The sequence below is a fragment of the Pseudorasbora parva genome, chromosome 10, assembly GCF_024679245.1.
Source record: "Pseudorasbora parva isolate DD20220531a chromosome 10, ASM2467924v1, whole genome shotgun sequence".
Taxonomy (NCBI): Eukaryota; Metazoa; Chordata; class Actinopteri; order Cypriniformes; family Gobionidae; genus Pseudorasbora; species Pseudorasbora parva.
In genome coordinates, this window is record NC_090181.1 from 25401683 (window position 1) to 25424224 (window position 22542).

General features: G+C 37.8%; 2 protein-coding genes across 3 annotated transcripts; one reads left to right on the forward strand and one right to left on the reverse strand.

Annotated features, from left to right (window-relative positions):
- Window positions 1–617: 617 nt before the first annotated feature.
- ecd (ecdysoneless homolog (Drosophila)) lies at window positions 618–9213 on the forward strand. 2 transcript variants are annotated; one of them, XM_067455676.1, is made up of 13 exons: window positions 618–737; window positions 828–1096; window positions 1359–1564; window positions 2442–2620; window positions 3109–3301; window positions 5531–5659; window positions 5853–5978; window positions 6103–6188; window positions 6632–6738; window positions 6917–7127; window positions 7225–7292; window positions 7938–8149; window positions 8233–9213. In XM_067455676.1, the coding sequence occupies exons 2-13, from the start codon at window positions 886–888 to the stop codon at window positions 8440–8442; spliced, it is 1938 nt and encodes a 645-aa protein (XP_067311777.1). In that variant the 5' UTR covers window positions 618–737; window positions 828–885; the 3' UTR covers window positions 8443–9213. The 2 variants fall into 2 exon arrangements, with proteins under 2 accessions (XP_067311777.1, XP_067311775.1); XM_067455674.1 differs by having other exon boundaries at window positions 621–737; window positions 812–1096.
- On the reverse strand, window positions 9110–21580 carry si:ch211-248a14.8 (solute carrier family 35 member D3). Its single transcript, XM_067455677.1, has 5 exons — window positions 21231–21580; window positions 20704–20834; window positions 20350–20557; window positions 13647–13944; window positions 9110–11001 (listed from the first exon to the last, which is right to left on the reverse strand). The coding sequence occupies exons 2-5, from the start codon at window positions 20733–20735 to the stop codon at window positions 10613–10615; spliced, it is 927 nt and encodes a 308-aa protein (XP_067311778.1). The 5' UTR covers window positions 20736–20834; window positions 21231–21580; the 3' UTR covers window positions 9110–10612.
- Between the last annotated feature and the right edge of the window lie 962 nt (window positions 21581–22542).

Here is a 22542-nt window from a genome sequence, read left to right on the forward strand (position 1 = left end):
CTGCACTTTCAGCATCAATACTGCGATATTTAGTGTCACATGACACGATCCTTCAGAAATCATTCTAATATGCTGATTTGCTGCAGAATATTTTTTTTCATGATTCTTTGATGAATAGAAAGGTAAAAATAACAGCATTCATTTGTATTATAAACGTTTTACTGTGACTTTTAATCAGTTTAAAGATGGTCGACAGGGTAAAACTGCCAAATGCATGTGGCCAATTTCATCTTCATAATATATTCTTCATATATATATATTGTTCAATTTAATGCATTCTTGCTAAATAGACCTATTATTTTACTTATAAAAATCTGCTCTTGAGCGATAATGTATAATATTTTCAGATAGCATTTTAGCATTTATTTGTTCAAATGATTAAGTTTAAACCCTAGGGATGGATTTTGCTAAATTGTACATTTTTGGCAACAGCTTATTTAAATAAATTCTTATATTATTAGCACTAAAATAAGAGAACGAATAAATAAACTAAAAATTAAATATAATCTTACGTATTTATTACATATTTATATGCTACGATAAGCTCAAAAAGGTCAAATAGCTCAAAAGGACCTTTATTATGAACTGAGGACTTGTATATAATAAACTATGACACTTCCGGGGCGTGTAAGGAAAACCCCGCGAGCTCAGGCTCAAAACATGTCAAGCTGTCCGCATGACCGTCACTCTCAGCCGTTTATTGATCAAGCTATAGCATAAGTAATACACGCTCACAGGTAATTTTCAGACTTATCTACATGAATGAATATCTTATCCTACTGAAACCGTAATTATTTAACTCTTATTCTAGTGTCTGTACGTTACAGGAACCTCGAACCAAATTAGCGACGTTCAACTCAGCTTTTAGGGTATAAATAATGACACATGGACATGGATGTTTTGAAAAGACCTCCCACTTCTGAAGACGCGGTCCAGTATCAGCTGTTTCTGGCTCACCCTGACCCATCAGACGCAGAAGCCAACGAGAGATCCCTAAAGCAGATCCTGCAGAACATCCTCGCTGAGATCGCCCCTCTTCTGGTGCCGTACATCTGGCAGCATCAGCCCTTCAATCTAAGATACCACCCTGAGAAAGGTGGTAGACACACACACACACACACACACACACACACACACAGACACACACACACACACACACACACACACACACACACACACACACACACACACACACACACACACACACACACACACACACAGTGTATGCAAGTTCTGCCAATTTTTTGTGGTAGTCTTGTCACACGTGTACACTCCACATAATTGCTTATTTTATCATGAGTTTGCAAAGAGGCATTTATAACCAATTCACTTCTCTGTTTTTCATTTTCACCCCATAGGAGATGTGCCCGCACACCTGGGTGGTGTTACTTGGTTTGGTGATAATGTGGAGGATGAATGGTTCATCGTTTACCTGCTAAAACAGATCACGTGCACCTTTAGTGATGTAGCTGTTATTGTCTATGATAATGATGGGCAGTTTATTCTGATTGAAGCAGCTGAACACTTGCCAAAGTGGCTGGACCCTGACAGCAGTGAAAACAGGGTTAGTATTGGAAATTTTAAATACTGGTACCATGATATTATGATTTTTGGACCATGGTAATCTTTAAAGTACATGCAAATGCCACTGATGAAATCTGGTTTAGGGATATTTAGCTGAAATGCTATAAAGAAGTGAATTACAGTAATCTAGTTGAGATGTGACCATCGCATGTATAACAGTTTCTGCATCCTGCTGACTAAGAGAGGAATAAATATAAGAGATATTACGTAGGTGGAAAAAGATGTCTTTACCACGTTAACAATGTTGATCATTAAATGAAAGAGTGGAATCAAAAAGAACACCAAGCATTTTAACAGTGGTAGAGGGCATTATCAAGGCACCATCCAAATCTATCAGTTGACTGTGGTAGTTTAGATGCAATCAGTATTACAATTACCTTACAGTTAAATTTAGAAGCGGAGTTGAGGTCTAACAGAAGGAGAGTGCTAAGCGCCAGAATCAGAAGCTAGGAGGAGATCATTAGAACTTTAACCGGAGCTGTTTCAGTACTGTGTTATTGGACGAAATCCAGACTGGAAAGGCTCATAGAGGTTATGTGCCGTTAAATAGGCCTGTAACTTGGAGGCAACAATTTTTCTATTATCTTCAAGAGAAAAGAGAGGCAGCTACTTGGAGATGAAGGATCAAGACCATGCTTAAGAGCAGGGATGACAACAATTCACAATTATTCATTCCAAATCTCTCTCTCTCTCTCTCTCTCTCTCTCTCTCTCTCTCTCTCTCTCTCTCTCTCTCTCTCTCTCTCTCTCTCTCTCTCTCTCTCTCTCTCTCTCTCTCTCTCTCTCTCATTTTGAGTATACAGTGCATATATAGTCTGTTGGCTTATCAACTTTTATGTCTGTCATTGTGTTTGTCAGGTGTTCCTGTATCGGGGAGAGCTGCACATAATACCCAACCGTACACGTTCTGGAGAGGTTGGCTGGCCCAGAGACTCAGTGCCTGCTGTGGGACGGGCTCTAGAGGTGCTGCACTCACACCCCGAGCGCTGTTTAGCCAAACAGCCCATACGCTCTGCTCTAGCCAGGAGGCTGGATGGGTGAGAGTGATGTCATTGTTTAAAGTGCCCCATTATTCTTTTTCAGATATTACCTTTCATGTAGTGTGTAACATAGCTGTTGGTAAATGCTCACTTACTGCACAAACTTATGTAGGTTTGTAACAAGTAGGCCTAATGCCAGCCTATGGTCTACACGAGTTGTAACTGAGGCCTGGAAGATTTTGGTTTGTGTTGTCAACATGCTCTACAAGAGTTCGGATTGGCTAGCTCGGATTGATACGGTAAAACCGATGCCATTTCCGATACATGCCGTTTCAAACACTGTGAGAAAAGAGGTGATGCAGCAATGTACATTGAGAAAATTGGATGCATGTAGGCTTAACTTATTATACGAGACATCCAAAACAAAACATAATAGCAAAAAAGGGGCACTTTCAATCAAGTTATTTAGTCAAGAAATTTAGTTATTTCTGTTATAGTGCTTTAAATGTATTTTTATAAACTCAGTTGTCTGTGTATGTGCGCAGGTATCCAGATAAAATCCAGCAGAATTTCCACCACGCCCACTGTTACGTTCCAGCAGGCATTGCTGTGGTGTTGTCTAGGAGGCCTGACCTTATAGCCACAGCTGTGTCTGCTTTTTATCTGCGGGACCCCGTTGACCTCCAGGCCTGCCGAACTTTCCGCACCTTTCCTCCTGACACCAGAGTTATGACATCAGTAAGAAGTAGTATAAATTTTGTTCTGAATTCATCGTTATGGGGGGAAGTACTTGCTGATATGTGTCAAGTTTGGGGTCAGTAAAATGGTACCACTTTATTTTACGGTCCTGTTCCACATGTACATATTATGTACATATTATAGTAATTGCAATAACTAAGTAATAACTAGGTACTAACCCGGAATCTTCTCCTAAAGCTAACCTTAACTCCTGTTGTTACTTTATATTACCCAGTACTTTTATTTTTATTTTTTTATAACTTTCATCTTTATTGGAGTTTTATAATAACAACAAAAAGTAATTACAAAAAAAAAAAAAAAAATATATATATATATATATATATATATATATATATATATATATATATATATATATATATATATATATATATATATATATATATATATATAATATATATCCAACATTGAACCAAATCAACTGAGGCTAGGAGGAGGTATCTAGTACAATTGAAAGAAAAAAATAAGTCAAATTATGATCTTCGGAAACACTAAATAATAAACCATACATATGCATAACTTCTTTCATCTCTTGTGCAAAATTACCAGAACCCAAACAGTAGAGTCTCACAGACCCAACACACAATGTATAGTTATATAATGAGGAAGAGTTATGCAGACTCTAGGGCAAGAAAGTGGGTCCATTTTCTCAATTTTTCCTTAAATGATGATTCTCTTAACCTTATAGTGTAGGTTAATTTTTCCATTATGAAAATGTTTTGAATTATATTTGTCCTTTGCTGTTGATCTGGGATGTTCGATTTGAGCCAAAGTCTAGTAATAGCCTTTCGGGCAGCAGATAACAAAATCTTGGATAAATAAAGATCCTCCTTCCGCACACTTTCTGTGATGTTTCCAAGAAGCAAAACTTTACATTCCTTTGGGATCCTGTATCCCAGTACCTTCTGTAATGTATTGTTAACAATAGTCCAAAATGGCCCAGTACTTTTTTAGGTAAGTACACTGTAAGTACATGTACTGTAAAATAAAGTGTAGCTGAATTAATACTTGTATTCATCAAGGATGTACAAAACATTTATATTTCAAATAAATGCTGTTCTATTGAACTTTCTGTTAATCAACAGTGTTGCCACAGTTACTTTGGAAAAAGTAATCTAATTACTGATTACTCCTTTAAAAAGTAACTTAGTTACTTTACAGATTACTTGATTTTAAAAGTGACTAAGTAAGATTACAATTTACTTTATTAGTATTACGATCCGTCTAGGGTTAGACCGTAATAAATGAATTAAATAAAAATATGACTCCCCAGCCCAGTCGTCAGACCAAAAAAAAAAAAAAAAAATATTAATAATCCAATAAATCCAGAATTCAAGAAGAAAAGAATAAACATTTATTAAGTAAAGTCAATTGTCATAAATTAGAAAATTAAACTAACATTTATGAAACGGATGTATAATCGTCAGGAAGACCCAAGGCCCAAAATAACAAACAAAAAGGGGAAAACAAATAAAAATTCAAACTAACTTCCCTCGAGGTAAGAAATCAAAATCCAACAAATTACCCTAAACTACACTAACAAAACAGAGCGAACGAAATTGCAAAAATAAAAGGGCAGGTCAACCCTACAAAACATCCATTACCGAAACAAGCAAAAGAAAGATAAACATAGACTTAATTAACAAAAATCAAAAGAATCCATAATAGCGGTCTGACGGCTGGAGAGGAGACAGGAGAAGTGCGACCGGCCCGGAATCGCGACAGCTCGTCTGCTGGAAGCGGAAGGGATGGTTTTATACCCTCATCAATTTCTACGGTCCAATCCCCACAGGAAGAGGTGGACCTTACCGCAGCTGGAAGTCCTACGTAACACAGAAGGACAACAAAGCAAACAAACAACACCAACAAAGCATACACATAAATAGATAAATAAACGGAATTCCGTAACAATTAGTTACATTCAGCAGTTGCCGACAACACCCCTGCCGCCTCAACATAGAAATAACAACCATTTTTATGAACACTCACTTTATTGGAAGTGCATTTTTAACAGTAATGTAAACAATGTTCTCCTGACATTTTAAATTGAAATGAAAAAATATTTCCTTAAAAAAAATACTCTCCCCGAGACGCAAGAAGAAAGCAAATATTTTACAAACTTTTGACCAGTACTGTACTTTTAGCTTATAGTTGTATTTTTGAAAACTCCTTCAGTGGGTACAACCCTGTTCTCTTCCTCCTTTCCTGTAGGTGAAGTTTACTCGATGCTTGTATGCGCAGCTGCAACAACAGAGTTTTGCTCCAGATCGGCGGAGTGGCTTCACGCTTCCTGCCCGCTCTCATCTCCAGTACAGAGCTCACGAGCTGGGAATGAAACTGGTGAGTGCATGTCATGAGGTATCTTGTTCTCCAGTCGTGTACAGAGAAAGCTGACTATTAAAGTGCACATTTAATTTGATAAAAGTCATGTTTTTCTCCGAAATTTTCCATATGCTCAGAAATACGATTTGCCAAGTATACATTTTGCTGCGAGAGTACTGTACATGCTAATGTATTCTTCTTTCCGTTTAAGGCCCATGGCTTTGAAATCCTGTGCTCCAAGAGTGGACAGTCTTCATCAGAGGAAGAGACTTCAGTCAGAATTAACCCATTGTGGAGAGGCTTTTTAGATAGCCTTAAAAAGAATGGATACTTTAAGGTAGGGAAGAGGTTCTGTGTTGAAAATACTTGCGATACTGCAAAGATTCCTTTGCTTGAAAGATACATTTTGTCAGTGTCAATATAGCTTTTGCTTACGTGTTTGTCTATTTTTGTGAACCCAGAGTGAACTTGAAGGATCTGCTCGATATAAAGACTTAATGATGTCAGCAGAGAGTTTCTTCAGACAGTCGGTAACCAGCATTCATCGGTAAGAGTGACTTTATTTATAGTCACAGTTCAAAATTGTTTTTTCTTTCTTTGTGTGGCAGTGTAGTTATAATATTCTTTTGAAAACGTTCTATTTATCGAAGAATCATGCAAAATAATGCATCAAACAGCAAAACCGTTTTTAACAATGGTAATATAATAATAAACTTGAGCAGCAAATCATCATATTAGAATGATTTCTGAAGGATCACGTGACACTGAAGACTGGAGTAATGCTGCTGAAAATTCAGCTTTGCCATCACAGGAATAAATTGCATTTTAAAAAATTAAAATAGAAAAGAGTTTTTTAATATTTTAATAATATTTCACAATATTACCTGTTTTATTTTAATTCAATAAATGTATCCTTGGTGAACATTTGAAAATCACACAGAGTCCAAACTTTTGAATAATAAGGTTTATATCATTTTAATCTTTCTGAAGCCCTGATATGCATAATCCTGGTGATGAGGTGTTGAAAGTCTTGGAGGGTGCCTCCTTCAGTTTGGAAGACCTAAAAAACCAAGAGGCACATCTACCACCAGAGGACAGTATGTACCAATTTTTCTCCCATTTAAAAGAGGATAGCTTTTTTTCTCCTTAGCCTGCAATACTGAGTCTTGGGCATAACATCATCTTTAAACTTCTTTTGCTGAAAGTAGATCTAGCCTCTGAACTGAGCCCAAATATTATTCTGTCACATCTTAATCATGAACTGCCCCCTTGTAGGTGATACATGGTTGGACATCTCACCTCAGGAGCTGGAGAGACTGCTTGAGGAGAAAGGAAGTCGAAGGGTGAGTGAGGGCACTCACCAGATGGCACAGCCAGATGAGGAGGTGCAGGAGGAAGAAGCTGGCTACAGTCTGATCGCTGTAACGCAAGGCATGAAGAACTTCATCAATGCCATGTCTTCTCATGAAGGCGCTGAAATACCCAGGTAATGATACTCCATTTGAATCATTCTCAATACAGCAGTTGTTAATATTATAGCACCATTATAATTTTGACTTTCTTTTCCCCAAATTGTGTTTCAGATCTTGCTTGCTTGAGCCTTTCAGTTTTGATCCAGACTCGGTAACTGGTGCTCTTGATAGATTGCTTGGTGAGATATTAATACATTGTGCTGTAAAATATTTATTAGTGGTTAAACGATATATTGCTAATATACTGTATTTCGTGGAGATAATCCAAGTCATTTTTTTAATTATCGACACGTTTTCCCCCCCAGTTTGGCCAATGTGTCAGAAACAGGGCTTTTATTGTGACTGCTTATGTCCATTTGGGCACAATGTCGTGTTTGTTTTGTGCTGTATGTAAAATCAGCACTACCATGTATTTTTATTTGGAAAAAAATAAAATAAAAAATATTACCACATAAATTTACTAGATTACTGAGTGCAAACTTTGGTTAGTGTTTACTTCCTTTTTATTCATATTTTATTCATACTATAATAGGATTACATAAATCTGTTTATATATATATATATATATATATATATATATATATATATATATATATATATATATATATCTGTTTATTTTTTATTTCATTTTCAAATCATGTTTTTCTAATTTATTTAATTTCAGCTATTGTTATGATTTTTTTTTAAACTATATCAGTCAGTCACTAATCTTTATATCTTTTATTATATTTTAAATGGTTTACATAAAGCCTGTTGTTACTTTTTTAACTTAACTCTGTTATTTATTTAGAATGAGAGCTAATAATTAATTTCCTGTTTTACAGGCACTAAGGATGATGAGTTAGACTCTGACGACTTTGATGATGATGATGATGATGACGAGGACAATAATGATGTCGATGAGGAAGTGCCAAGCGGTGGTTCTCAGGAACAGACAGGTTCAGATGCCCTGGAGGATCTGAAGAAGTACATGGATGAAATGGACCAGGAACTCCAAAGTACAAATATTGGCAAAAGCTTTACACAGAATAACAGAGTAAGTATCAATAGATGTTGTTTATCCTGTGCCCATAACTGTAAAAGCTTTTGATTGTTTTTATTTTTCTGCTTCCTTATTAGGCTAGCAATAAAGCAGATGCATCTAAAAGCTCATCAACCACCTCGGGCTCAGAGCTTGTTGAGGAAGAAATCCAGCCGCTTGATGTGGATCTCAACTTGGTTACAAATTTACTCGAGTCTCTTGCTTCTCAGGCGGGCCTAGCTGGGCCTGCGTCCAACCTACTGCAGAGTCTTGGCATCCACATCCCACCTGACGCAGATCAGTCTTGATAAGCCAGACTAAAGTGGAAAAATCAACTCACAGAGACTTATCACACACTCATCATGCACTCAGCGTTCCTTCACCTGGTGCACTTCAGCTGTTGCTCTATCAGCTGGTTATATTTGACTATGGTGTTTTGTTCCACACCCAGTACACCCAGTACCCAGTTGTGAATGATTCCATCCAGTCACTGCTTTCTTCAACACACAGCACTTCCATAAAAACAGTCTGGGAATTTCTTCCTGCAGTTGTTTATCATGTTGTTCCCAATTGCAATTAGTGTCATTTTGTTTGAGATTAATAAAACCGATTGTTTTGGTATACCACAGATCATATCATTTACAGCTCAGCTATCTGTCAAGAGGAAAGGGGACTATTTCACCGTGCTTATCTAGGCTGACATTACTGATAAACTAAACTAATGCTTGTGTAACATTAACCAAGTCTAAACGGATAAATCAATCATGCCTGATTAGATGCAAAGACTCACAGCTCCGAGGTTGAACTTCCATAACCTCTGGATTCTCGTTCGGATAGACTGGCCAATGCTGGCAACAACACTGAGTTGTGGGATTTTTGGTGATCTAAATATGTGCATTTATGTACAGCTTGCATCAAGAAAAATTCAGGAAATGTAATGCATTAGATTTATACAACAAATGACAAGAAACTTGGTTTAGTTATAAGAAAACCTCAATATGTTTTATTTGCTCCATACTTTAACAATAGTACTGTATTTTGTACTGTAAAATAGGAGCTAAATAAATACATGAGTCACAGGTTTTTTATTTCAATAGTACATATTGCTATTGCAATCTTCTTAAATTGTATTGCTGTTTATGGGAGTGATTTCTACAAACCATTCATTTTACCAGTGTGAAGGGCTGTGTTGTAACCATAAGGCTCTTAATGTGTTTATTATATACTTGGGTGAATCTCAAAAAGTATGTCAAGAACATGCTTAGATCATTTTTCACCTTCAAAATATAAAAATATAAAAAAGAAAATATATTTTGCATTCAAAAGTAAGGCTTATTTTTTGGACCATTAAAGGGATAGTTCACCCAAAAAGTATCCCATTATTTACTTGCGCTAATCCTAAGTGTGTATGACATTCTTCTTTGAGATGAATACATAGTTGTATTAAAAAAAATACATAGTTGTATTAAAAAAGGTCCTGGCTAATCCAAGCATTACAATGGCAGTGAATGGCAGGCCAAAATTTGTGCCCCAAAAAAGTGCATCCATCCATTATAAAAGTAATCCACACGGCTCCAGGGGGTTAATTAAGGCATTGAAAAAAAATGTATTGATGGGTTTGTGTAAGAAAAATAACCATATTTAACATGTTATAAAGTAAAATATCTAGCTTCCAGCAGACCAATGGCAATGTCGCGCCAGTTATGCTTTATTCGTAAGTTGAATACAGAGGGTGGTCCACCAGAAGCTAAATATTTAACTTAATAACGTGTTAAATATTGATATTTTTCTTATGAAAACCCATTGATTCTTTTCAGAAGGTCTTTATTAACCCCCTGAAGTCATGTGGAGTACTTTCATAATGGATGGATACACTTTTTTGGGGGTACTATTCACTCCCATTATAAAGCTTGGAAGAGCCAGGACACTTTTTAATTTAACTCCAATTGTATTCATCTGAAAGAAGAATGTTGTATACACCTAGGATGGTTTGAGGGTGAGTAAATCGTTGGGTAATTTTAATTTTGGGGTGACCTATCCCCTTAAGGCCCAGTTAAGCATTTTCCCATTCTCATTACTGTAATGCCTTTAGATGCTTTATTTTTAGTGCCCGGGCACCAAGGTCCGTTACTAATTCAGTAATGGAAATCTTCCTATCTTGACTGTTTAAAAATAAAAGCACAAAATAAAGGTATAAATTAAAGCCACTACAACAAATACAACAATAACTTAATAGATTTGTGCATTGCGGTAATTTTTGCATTGCACTGGTGATTTCAGTGGAAGCAAAGAAATAAGTTGCACGTCTGTGCTTGCTGGTAGCATAAAACCATATTAATGAATTCATTAATTATTATCTTTACACAAGGTTGTCATGCCTATAAATGACGTTTTAATACTGTTATCATCATGTATTTGGTTATTCCACATCGACTTTTGCTCCTCAGAATGATCTACACTCTGATTGGTCTGTATGTCCTATAGCAAACTGAACAAGGGTTGTACGAGCCCTCTGGTCGCATGCAGCATGGCTGCCGGGAGAGCAGATAAATACAGCGCTGTTACATCCACAAAAAGAAGCTGCACAGCACCCAGCAGCAACATCCCGAGCATGTATCCCATAAACAGCAGACTGTGCCAGTTGCCATGGCTCAGGGCCTTTGGGCCATCAGGGTGCAAAACACACAGGAACCCTAATAAGAGGGTACGTGTCACTGTCAGAGTGTAGTAAAGGTCAAAGGTTGAGGCATTGCTTCGCTCCGTTTGGGCGACTTTAGCTAGCCAGGCAAGAGACAGGCTGTGGAGGACCAGGCTGAGAGGAGAGTAGACGTATTCCAGTGGCTCCATCGCATTTAGTCCTTTGAATGCTGGAAAAAGAAAAACATGAATAAAAAGTGAATTCATGTTTTACAATTGCAAGGGCCCATTTCTCAATACTTAGCACTTTTTCAAAACTTCACACAGTGAGCACAAGAGTAATCTATGTGGGCTAAACTAGATCATTTACAGTCATGGCCCAAAGGATTGGCAGCGACATCAATTTTGTTTCACAAATTTTGCTGCTTCAATATTTGTAGAGTATTTTTATGGTATACCAGTAAACAGTGATAAGCATTTCATAAGTTTAAAGCCTTTTATTGGCAAAAACATTCAATTTATATGTAGATGTCAATATTTGCTTGACCCTCTGCAATTCAATTTGGTATGCTGGATATCTAGCCTAGAAATCTAGACGCACCCTAGCGGCAGCAAATCTAATCTGCCCGCGAGTGTCGTCTAGCAACTCTCAATACCCTTCTGAGCTGTAAACGCCAAACTCTTGACGGTCCAATCACATCGTGTATAGAGTCGGTGAGCAGGGCTTAACATAATGACGCCAGAGTTGCGCTTGCGTGCTTCTAGTAAACACAGAAATTGGCGAACGGTGGTCATTTGAATCAGCTTTGACCGTGACTCTGGAAGACTTGAGTTAAGCTTTTCTCTGAGAAAATAACAAAGAACGGCACTGAAGTCATTCTTAAAAAGGGAAGATGTGTTCGGAATTTTGCCGACCGGATACGGCGAATGTTTAATCTATCAACGAGCTCTGTTTCACTTTCATTGCTCTGGTTGGTTGTAGCTCTATCCTATCGGGCGCAGAGGGAGTTTGAAAGACAACCGTTTATCCGGCCCCTAGGATTGAGCCCTGTCTATGGTGAGTTCGAACATCTTGATGTGGGTCTGGCTTGTCAGGCTACTGGATATCAGCTTCCGGGTCAAATCCTGACTGATGGTGATCCATTCTTGTCTTAGTGCTTAGAGTTGATCACAATTTGTAGACTTTTACTCATCCACTCACCATTTGAGGATTGACCACAAGCTTTCTATGGGATTAAGATTGCCTGGCCACGAATCGAAAATATCATTGTAATGATCTGCAAGCTACTTCATTATCCTTCTTTCCTTGTGACAATGCTCCATCCTGCTGGAAAATGCAGACAATCACCAAATTGCTCTTGGGTCGTTCGGAGAAGTTGCTCTTGCGTCCGTTTATGATACCATTCTTTATTCCTGGTTGTGTTTTTGGGCAGAACTGTGAGAGACCCGACTCCCTTGGATGAAAAGCAACCGCACCCATGGATGGTTTAGAGATGCTTTAGTGTTGGCTTGACACTGGGCTCATGGCAGCATTCAAATTATCCTTCTCCAGACAAGTGAATTTGCAGAAGAGTCAGAAGGGGAAATAACTTTGCTGTCCGATCCTAGCATTTCCTGTAGAATTTCAGTCTGTCCTTGATGTTTTTCTTGGAGAGAAGTGGCTTATTTGCTGTCTTTCTTGACACCAGGCCGTTATCCAAAAGTCTTTGTCTCAATGTGTATGCAAATACGTTCACACATACCTGCCAAAACCGAGCAAGCCCTGCCCTGGTGGTGATACGATTCCATAGCTGAATCCTCAGGAGAGACGGTCCTGGTGCTTGCTGGACACTCTGGGACGTCTTGAAGACTTCTCACTGCAGTTGAACCTCTCTCCCTGAAGTTTTTAATGATCCGACAAATGGTTCTTTCAGGTGCAATATTCTTTGCAGGAATTTCCTTGCATTTGAGGCCATTTTGATGCAAAGCGATGATGGCTGCAAGTCTTTATTTGGCGGTAACCATTGCTAACACTAGAACACAATGGTTGGAAGAATTTCTTCCCTTCTTTTATAGCAATCAGTCTGCTCTTATAATCCAGTCAGAATGATAGACTGATTTCACCTTACTATTGCTCCTTCAAGCTTTCCCATATGCTGATGATATGATTAGTGAAATTATATTTATAATTATATATAACATGTGCCAGGGCCCAAAGACCATGACATTTTAGGGGGTTTTGTGATAAAAAAATTTTTTTTGGGCCATTCTAGCTTTTTGTAATAATTTAAAATGCATCTGATCACTCTGCACAATAATCTAAAAACAATGTGAATCAGCTAATGCAGAAAATTACAAGCGGTAGATACAAATTTACACAACTTTTGGCCATGACTGTATATTGCTTTGGTACAAAATAAATTAAAGCTACACTGTGTGATATTTCCCCCCATCTAGCTGTGTAAAGGTATATGACCATCCAGTGAATATTAGTTTCTGTTCCTCTCAATTCTGATTTTGTTTTAACTCCTACGGTGGCCGATTTAGTCTAAGATTAACATGGCGTCCAGTTCGACCTCTTTCATGAGTGCCATATATATATATATATTTTTTTATTTTATTTATTTATTTATTTATTTTTTTTCAGTGCATGCTTATAATAAACAGAATGTTATTTTGCATTAATGTGGATGCTAATATAGTTTCCATTATAGTTACTATATATTTATAGTTATCGTTCTTGGAGTGAACAGGTCTTTTATACAAAAGGATTTAGGAATAATTTTGTACTGTAATGTAAACATGGAGCATGTAACATATATTACATTTTGTATTTTGAGAAATGTGTCCTAGTAAAATGTCCTTTTCCTCTAGCAGATATCTGAAACCATCATACCTGTGACACTGACGGAGGCGAAGGTGAGAACTGTCAAAAGGGCGGAGACATGGATGGAGCCTGGCATATTCAGTGCAAACAGGTGACCCAAGCTCACACTGACCATTGGCAGGAAACGGGCGATTAGAGAGTACAGGCCAGAGTGGGAACAGGCTTCAGCCCATATGGCCAGAACACACTGGACGCTCCCGCAAACTGCCGGCACAAACAAACGCTCGGCTAGCCTCAGTGAAAAAGGTTTCAGGTGGATCAGGCCCACACCATGCAAAGCTAACAGTGCCATGAGATTCAGAAATACCTGGAAGCAACAAAGCAGGAGTAAGAGGAAGTTCAAAGCACCTAAAAATGACACATCAGAGATTAAATCATGATTTACAGTTTCATAAATGCCTGAGTCACAGACTGCAAACATTTCAGTGTACCTAACCATTTTTTTTTGGTGGATATGATAAACATAACAGGTGATAATTTTAATCAATAACAGCTGCTGTAGCAAAATATTTTAAAGAACATTTTAACATTTTTTATAATTATTATACATGCAGTTTTATGACCACATTTATTACACTGAATATTTGTTGTAGTTGTTCACCCAAAAATGAAAATTATCCCATAATTTACAAGCCATCCTAGGTGTATATAACATTCTTCTTTCAGACGAATACAATCGGAGTTACACAGGGTATATGCAGGAATCCTGAAGTTAATTTCAAGACCTTTTTTAGACTTTTTAAAGACCTTCTCAAAATATTTTAAGACCTCATCGCACTTTAAGTTCTAATCGGCAACAAACCTTTAATAAACAGTTGTAGTCGAATGTAGACTTACAATCTCTATCGTAGGCCAGTTTTGTATCGTTTATATTGCATATCTGTTTCGCAACCTATGGAGGGCGACACATCACCTAACTGCGCATTTAGCAAAATACATGACGTCACCCGTAGACGGCGCTCGCCAGGGATGGAGATTAACTTTTTTCAAAGTCTACCACTCAATGTTTTTATCAGCCACTTTTTTGTTTTTAACTGACAATGTGTAACTGCATGTGAAAATTAATACTACAAGCTCTACAATACTTCAGCAGTTTATTTAATCTCAAGTCTCAATGAAATTTTGAAGTTTCATTTTGACATTTTCACGATGATTTGTGGTCTTTTATGGCTTCCAGTTTTATGGTTTTTAGTCCCAACAATGAAACTATTCGTTCTGGCATCTTTGAAGCGTGTTGAAAACATACCGAGCAGAACATTGTCAGTAGGGATGCACAGAAACCAAAAAAATTAAATTAAATTCAAACTAAAATGTTTAACTCGACCTCAATCATGTGTACATTAAATAATAATGTTCGTGCCTACTGGCCTGCAGAAAGGATTGAATAAAGTAATCAAATGTAAAATAACTGCATATTTAACTGTTTAAATGAAAGATTAATCCTTATTAAACTTACAAAAGCTATTCAATCAAGAGCAGTGTTTAATGTCAAACTAAATATAAGGACATCACTCAGGCACCAGTAAAGGCTACTGCGCCTTTAAGACCTGATGCAGAGATATGCTCGTCTTTCTCTTAAGGCATATTCAGACTATGTCTGCTAGGATACTCATCAAGATCGACATGTTGACATCCTTCTTGTGTGAGTTTGTCCGTTTAAGCGCAAGACTTGAAAGAGAAACCAATATTTGCGCGCTTTGAGACGAGTGCGCGCTCTCGGATGATGCACAGCGTCAGATCTTCTTACGGAGCACGCGAGTGATGACGGAGAAAACGACTGGTCATATGCGCACATACGGCAGCACTCGCATACACTGAACAAAGTTTACAAAGAGGTGAAACAGCTCGGTAGGTGAAGTGAGTTTACCCGCCACAACTCTAAATCAGCCGCACTTGGCTGGTGGCGGCACTAATGTCCATCCCTGGCGCGTGCGCTCCGAGCCGACCTCAGACTGAGCGACCCGTTGTTTTTTAATACTTATGGGGATTAAATTAAATAATATATTCATAAATACTTTTTGGAGTCAAACTCTTTTGACAAAGCTTGAACAAAATACTTTCAAAATTTAAGACTTTATAAAGCCGTGATAAGACTTTTTAATACTTTATAAGGGTCTTAATTTTCTCAAAATTGATTTATCACCTTTTAAGACTTTTCAAGACCCCGCGGATACCCTGTTACATTTTAAAAAAATCCTGGTTAATCCAAGCATTATGATGCGGGACAAAAATTTAAGCCCAAAAAAGTTTTAATCCACACGGCTCCGGGGGTTAATAAAGGCATTCTGAAGTAAATCGATGGGTTTGTGTAAGAAAATATCCCCATTTAAATTGTATAAAGGACTGCCTTCTGTATAAGTGTAGCACCTGTTGCAGTTCCAAAAGCTTACACTAAATCCAACGTCATTGTCGCACCAGTTATGTTTTTTTCCGTAAAATGAGATGCCATTCACTGCCGTTATAATGCTTGGATTAGCCAGGACTTTTTTTTTTATATAACTCCAATTGTATTTGTCTTATAAAGAATGTCTTATATACCTAAGATGGCTTGAGTAAATCATGGTGTAATTACAATGATAATGACAATATGACAAACGTAGAACGTCCGGATTTGGACACAGCCATGGAGTTCAAAGAGGAACAAACTAAATGCTTAAGACATTCTGATTTGAATATGTATATATTTTTAATTAAATTTTTCACTCAAGCTGTGATGCTGAGTAAAAAGAGTACTGCAATAGAAAAAATTAAAATGCAGGCATTTTCACAGTCTCAGACTCTGAACACACTGTAGATATAACAATTAATCTAAAATCTACCATTTGTCAAATGCCAACATCCCGTCTGCATCTTAAAAATATAGCCAGCCATAATATGCAAACACACAAACACTATAAAAAGACTCCACCAGTTTATAGCACTAGTCCAATGATCATATGTAACACACCTAATGATTCATCTGAGAGCTGCCCAGTCATGTGCTTTACAACACCCTACAGATAACCAGTATGCACATTTCTTGCATTTCTAACAATGATGATGACACAGTAGGCTATATCCACATTTCTCATGAGTTTAAATAGTGATGGTCCATTTAACATAATCTTTGTTTAAGTAAAAAAAGAATAATTTTAGAGCTCTCCGTTAATATTCATTGTGTAAAAACAACAGCTTAAAGGTGCCCTAGAAAGATTTGAAACACTATGTTAAATTGTTCTCTTATATCTACATAGAGGGTATGTGGCTTATATAAGGGCAAAAATTGTTTAGATACAGTTTTACAGGTCCATTTACAACCTTATATATTGTTCCTTTGAATGTAATGTTCTGTTTTTGCCTTATTTGGAAGAGTCATGAATATTAATGTTGAGCTCTGCTCTGATTGGCTTATTTCAGCAGCTTACAGCACAGCAGTTCAGTAAAGCGGCTCGTGATTCCTGACCGCTCTGACAGAACACAGACCGACTGAATGACACTTTAAGCAGAACATCTCAAATGGAGAATGATAAAATGCAGCCTATTTGTTGATTGGTGTTTTCAGATCATCCGTGCGTGAGAAAGAGCTTGCATGCTTGAGGTTGCCAGATTTCAGTAATTTAAATCCCCCAAACAGAGCTTTTCTGTGAAAATAACGTGTATACTATCCGGTATTTTACCTAAACAAGTCCAATCTGGCAACCATATGCACACGAGCTCTCTCGCGCACGGATGATCTGAAAACAACAATAAACAAGTAAGCTGCATTTCAGCAATCTCCATTTGAGATGTTCTGCTTAAAGTTTCATTCATTCTACATTTTAGACTTGTCTTTTTTCGTCAACGATATTGCACGTTTATGTAACGTTAGTCACAATGTAGGCTACGCTATAATATCAAAAATATAAATATATAACTTATATTTTTATAAAATTGATAGCCATGTCAAATGACTGTCGTTTTAACTTATATGGTGGAAAAGGTGACGTTTGCTAGAAGGATCGAGTGAACTATCTCTAAGCAACGTATCTACGGTTGTATTTTGTAATACAAAATAATATTAACCTTTGTCATTAGACACACTATTTAGTTTTGTATGGTACTTGGTGTTTCCTATTGTTACTGTACTGTGGATAAAATCCAAGCGGGTAATCGAGCACTCGGAAAGCGTTCCACCCATAGGGGCGGCCATTGCTAACCAAGCCATCACCTGCTGTTAGCATCCCATTGACTCCCATTCATTTTTGAGTCACTTTGACAGTGAATAACTTTACATCTGAGGCGTTTAAAGACTCCATTTGTTCATTGTTTATTTCTAAAGAAACACGACAATGCATAAAAGGCTCCATTACCTTGTATCTTACACTATCGCCCCGTAGAAGCTGTTTTTGTAAAAATAGGCTAACGATCATGTCATAACCAACGCGACTCTGTCGCACAGTAGAGAAATTACCGTATAGACAGGAGGAGACACTCGCAGGCAATCTTTTACTGTCTATGAGACAGTCGGGGGGACGTGGAGACATAAAGTCTGATAAAGCCAAGGGAGAAGAATGTGGAGAAGCCCATAGTGAGCCAAAAGTAACGGGAGAAAATATTTACACAACGTGATTCAGATTTCCCTTTCAACAACTACTAGAAGACTGTCAGACAGGTTGCTCACGTCACATCTACGTCGTCAAGCTCAGTCTGAGCCTGTGCAGTTCGCTCAGCCATCAGGAAGTGAGTGCCTCTAATTGACCTCACTTTTCGCCGTTGAAGTCTATGGGAACGCTCTGTCCGTTTCTTTTACTGTCTATGATAAAATCAGTATTTACTGCTTGCACGAATATAGTTGCCCCTTTCTTCAGTTTAAGACGCTGAGCGAAGCTTGCTTGAAATGGGCCAAACATACGAACGATTTTGAAATATATTGTTGTGGTATCCGTTAAATAAACCTTAAAGGGGGGGTGAAACACTCAGTTTCAGTCAGTGTCATGTCAATCTTGAGTACCTATAGAGTAGCATTGCATCCTGCATATCTCCGAAAAGTCTTTATTTTTTTAATAATTATATAAGAAAGATGCGCTGTTCCGAGTCTTTCCGAAAAAAGCAGAGCGGGTGGGGGCGTGTGGTGTGAGCGGAGCTAAATAATGACGTGTGCAGCAGCGCGCTGCTATTGTGTTGAGTCGAGTGCGTCATCCCTAACAGCGGGAAAAAAACTTTATTGAAAATAAAAATATGGCTTTTAATCAGATACAGCCATACATCTATGATCCGGAATCAGACCCAGAGGCTGCAGTTGAACAGGAGCAGCAGCAAAAACGACTAGAGCAGGACGTCTGTATGTGGTACAAGTTATACACTAACTATATAATATGCTTAGCGGCTTGTGTTATTTACATATTTATACTTGAATTATATCGTCGTATTTTTGTCTTTGAAGGTGTACATGTGGGAAGTGCAGTTGTGCACGTGTGTTTGTGTGTTTACGCGTGGTTTGTGTAGACAGTAAGCGGACTAAAAAAAAACAGACATTTGAAGCAGTCTCACTCACCCTTCTAACGTTGGGACTGCTCCATCCTTCAGCATTAGGCGATTGGGAAAATCCGGCGTCGAGCTGGGCCTTGTTTATGAAACAGTCGGCACCGAAATGCAGCGAACAGATATAAACATTCGCGCAACTCAGTTGCTGATCCGGAAAAGCAAATTACATCCACTGTTGCCTTAACGCGGGGTTTTGGCGAATCTGTGCAGGACTGTCTTGGTCTGGCAACCAAAAACGCACTTTTTTGGTGACATTGTTATGTGCACATCACCTGTCCAGCATCCTACAAGCCAGCACTTTGATGGGCGTAGCCTGTTACTTTCGCTCTCTCCCTCTCTCTCTCTCACGCGCTTCCGGTAGAATTGTCCGTAAGGCCCATACAAGGAAATTCCGCCCCCATTAACGTCAAAGGGGACGCATGATCTCAAAAAACTTGCCGAAACTTATGACTAACCGGAAGTAGTATTTTTGACAAAGAAATACTCCCATCAAACGTCCACCTTAACTTTTGAAACTTTGTCTATGTTTAGTATGGGATTCCAAGTCTTTAACAGTGTAAAAAGATCAGTATGCATGAAACAGCATTTCACCCCCCCTTTAACCATGTTGACATATGAAAAGTCCTCACGTCCCCTGCACAGCCTGGAACATGACATGTGTCAATGAGAGCTGCCGTTTTTGCTATCCTCAAGTGTCTTTGTTTACCTGCAGTCCCAATGATTCGCTCCGTCAGTTCCGCCTGACAATGCACGTTTGGACAGATGGAAATGTTGGGGGCGTGCATATAAATGATCCCCAATGCTTGCGTCACTGTTGGCCTTATGTTGAGAAGCACTTATTTTTCCGTGGTGTTTTTGGTTCACAAGATTTACATATGAAGGAGGAGGCAATGGTGTTTGAGACTCACAGTATGTGATGTCCATGTACTGAACTCTTATTATTTCACTATGGCAAGGTTAATTCAATTTTTCATTCTAGGGCACCTTTAAACATACTGCATTACTCTGCAAAAATGATCTATTCAATTCATCGTTCTTCAATACTGGCCAGAACGTTCGGCACTTAGCCCAAATGCATGACTAGAAAGCCTGCAAAATCATATTATTACTTGCATGAGGTAACCTTAAAAATATGCATGGTCAAGATCATATAACAGATGTAGAACTGATAAGATAAACTGATAGAGATGTAGCTGTGTGAGCAAAGTACCTGTATGAATGCAAGTGGCACCGCATAAGGATAGTGATACTGGGGAATGAAGATACTGCTTACAAAACTCTTTAGATTATCCGCCAGAGCGTACACAATCACAACCACCAGGGCCACGATGCACAGCAGGAATGGCACCAGGGGTTTACACACTTCATACACACAAGCTCTGAGAGCATGCGGCGTATGCATCTGCCACCATGCCGAACTGAAACACACATGGACAGTCAATTTGCACATATAAGAATATCACATTCAAGATACTGATGACGTTTATAATCTTACAAGCATTAATGATAAAGATGTTATTTTATGGCCACTATTTTCAGCAAATTAAGATTAAATTGATCTCACCATCTGGACACCAGATTTTGCCATGGGTCCATACTGATGGTCCGCCCACCCCGGGGCCGTTGGAGTGGAATGCGGGTTTAGATTTTGACCCCTTTATAGCATCAGGGGTTGGAGGATAGACGTAAAACTACCTGTACACAATAACAAAACAACTTACCAATTTTTTTTTTTTTTTTAATGATTTTTTTTTATATATATATTTTTATGACCATTATATAGCCTATGACACTGACATTTTCGCCAATATAATAATTTTAAAAAATTACCATATTCCTATAAGTCATGTTTTGTCCTGTAATGTCATGTTTAAAACGCTTAACTTTTTAATTATTTAATTCAAATGAAAAGGGTTCAGCTATACTGTACAGAAAAACATACATCAAAATAAAATAAATTGCAACGTCAAATCAAATGGAAACAAAATATCGAATAAAAAATCTAAACAAATATATAACTTATATATATTTAAAAATGTATTAAATATATTATACAGAGACGATTAGTCACGTTAAGATAAACCAACTCACATTGCTTAATGAAAACTTGTTATTCCGTTATGTATTTCCACCACGGATGGATTGAAATTTGTTTAGTCTCTGTCACGAACCGAGCACGATTGGACTTTGAGCTGTTGTTACTCTTGAGAATTAAAAACGATTAAGTTTAACTAACTTCCCTCGACGAGACCCTTCTTTCCTCCGCTTGACTTGGGGCGTTAAAATCAGTGTTTCATCCTGGATTTAGTTCTTTCCGTTGACCCCCTCTCGGTTGAGTCCATTGAGGACATAAACGAATTGTACCTCCGATAGATTCAAAGCAGAGGACATACGGAGTTAATGATTAAAACGTCACCTCGCAGCGTGAACGCGCACAGGGTAGCTCGGTAAACAGTCTCGTGTCGTGATGTCGAGTCGCCAACTCAGTGTTACTGTGTTGTGTGTCCTACACTTGGCAGAAATAATTAACCCATCAGGTGACTAAAAATGTAACCGTTTTATGCTTTGGAAAATATATTGTGAAGTCAGAATTATAAATATGAAATTCTCTGCAGAGCCTCGTAGTTTGATATATGTTTCACATGTTGTTATAAGCTAAAGACGATTGCCTCCTTTTTAATTGGACATATATTATATACATTATATATATATATATATAAACAGACAGAATAAAGAAACATTTCTCTTCCAAACTTCTATCTAATGCCATATGACAACCACCTCTCCCCTATAAACTTTAGCTACTGCAAAATGTGTAATGTCAAAACATATAATTACACAATGTACAAATAGAAGCATATGCCATTTGAATGTTAGCTATGTACATGAAAGTCATTTGTTAATTAGCTTAATGTAGTAAAGTAATTAGGTGAAGGTAAAGTACCGGTAATTGAGCAAACCTTATTTCAGCGTTTGTGTAGAAAGGGCCTGACCTCCTAAGGATGATTTCTGATTCCAAGGTCGCATGGATCATGCATGGATTAGCATGGATAATTTTATGTTATGCTGGAAAGTTAATAACAGACAGGGTAAATAAAACCTCAATAAAGTCCATTATAAATGAATAAGACAAACATTTCTGTCTGAATATGTGTGTGCTCACAATCAGGAATTTTGTGTCTATAGCAGGTGGATCCACAAAACAAATGGAGAAATGTACTGAGGGTAAACAAGCACATTATATTCATGACAGGTGGGTGAGAATTCTAGAACAGACAGTCAATGCAATGTCACCATGACAACCCAACACTTATTAATCAGGTCAAATGTCACTGAGAACCAATATGGTGACATCATTGTATTGGTGAACCTCATGGGTCGATGAATTTAAGGACATTTCCAT

Bases quoted from the DNA above. Each gene is read 5' to 3' on its own strand.
- ecd (XM_067455676.1), top strand. From the start codon at position 886: ATGGACATGGATGTTTTGAAAAGACCTCCCACTTCTGAAGACGCGGTC. The intron at 1,565-2,441 runs GTTAGTATTGGA...TGTGTTTGTCAG, and splicing joins CTGACAGCAGTGAAAACAGG to GTGTTCCTGTATCGGGGAGA. The intron at 6,739-6,916 runs GTATGTACCAAT...GCCCCCTTGTAG, and splicing joins ACATCTACCACCAGAGGACA to GTGATACATGGTTGGACATC.
- si:ch211-248a14.8 (XM_067455677.1), bottom strand. From the start codon at position 20,735: ATGGACCCATGGCAAAATCTGGTGTCCAGATG. The intron at 20,558-20,703 runs GTGAGATCAATT...TGTGTGTTTCAG, and splicing joins CAAAATCTGGTGTCCAGATG to TTCGGCATGGTGGCAGATGC. The intron at 11,002-13,646 runs GTATGATGGTTT...TTCTTTTTCCAG, and splicing joins CGCCTCCGTCAGTGTCACAG to CATTCAAAGGACTAAATGCG.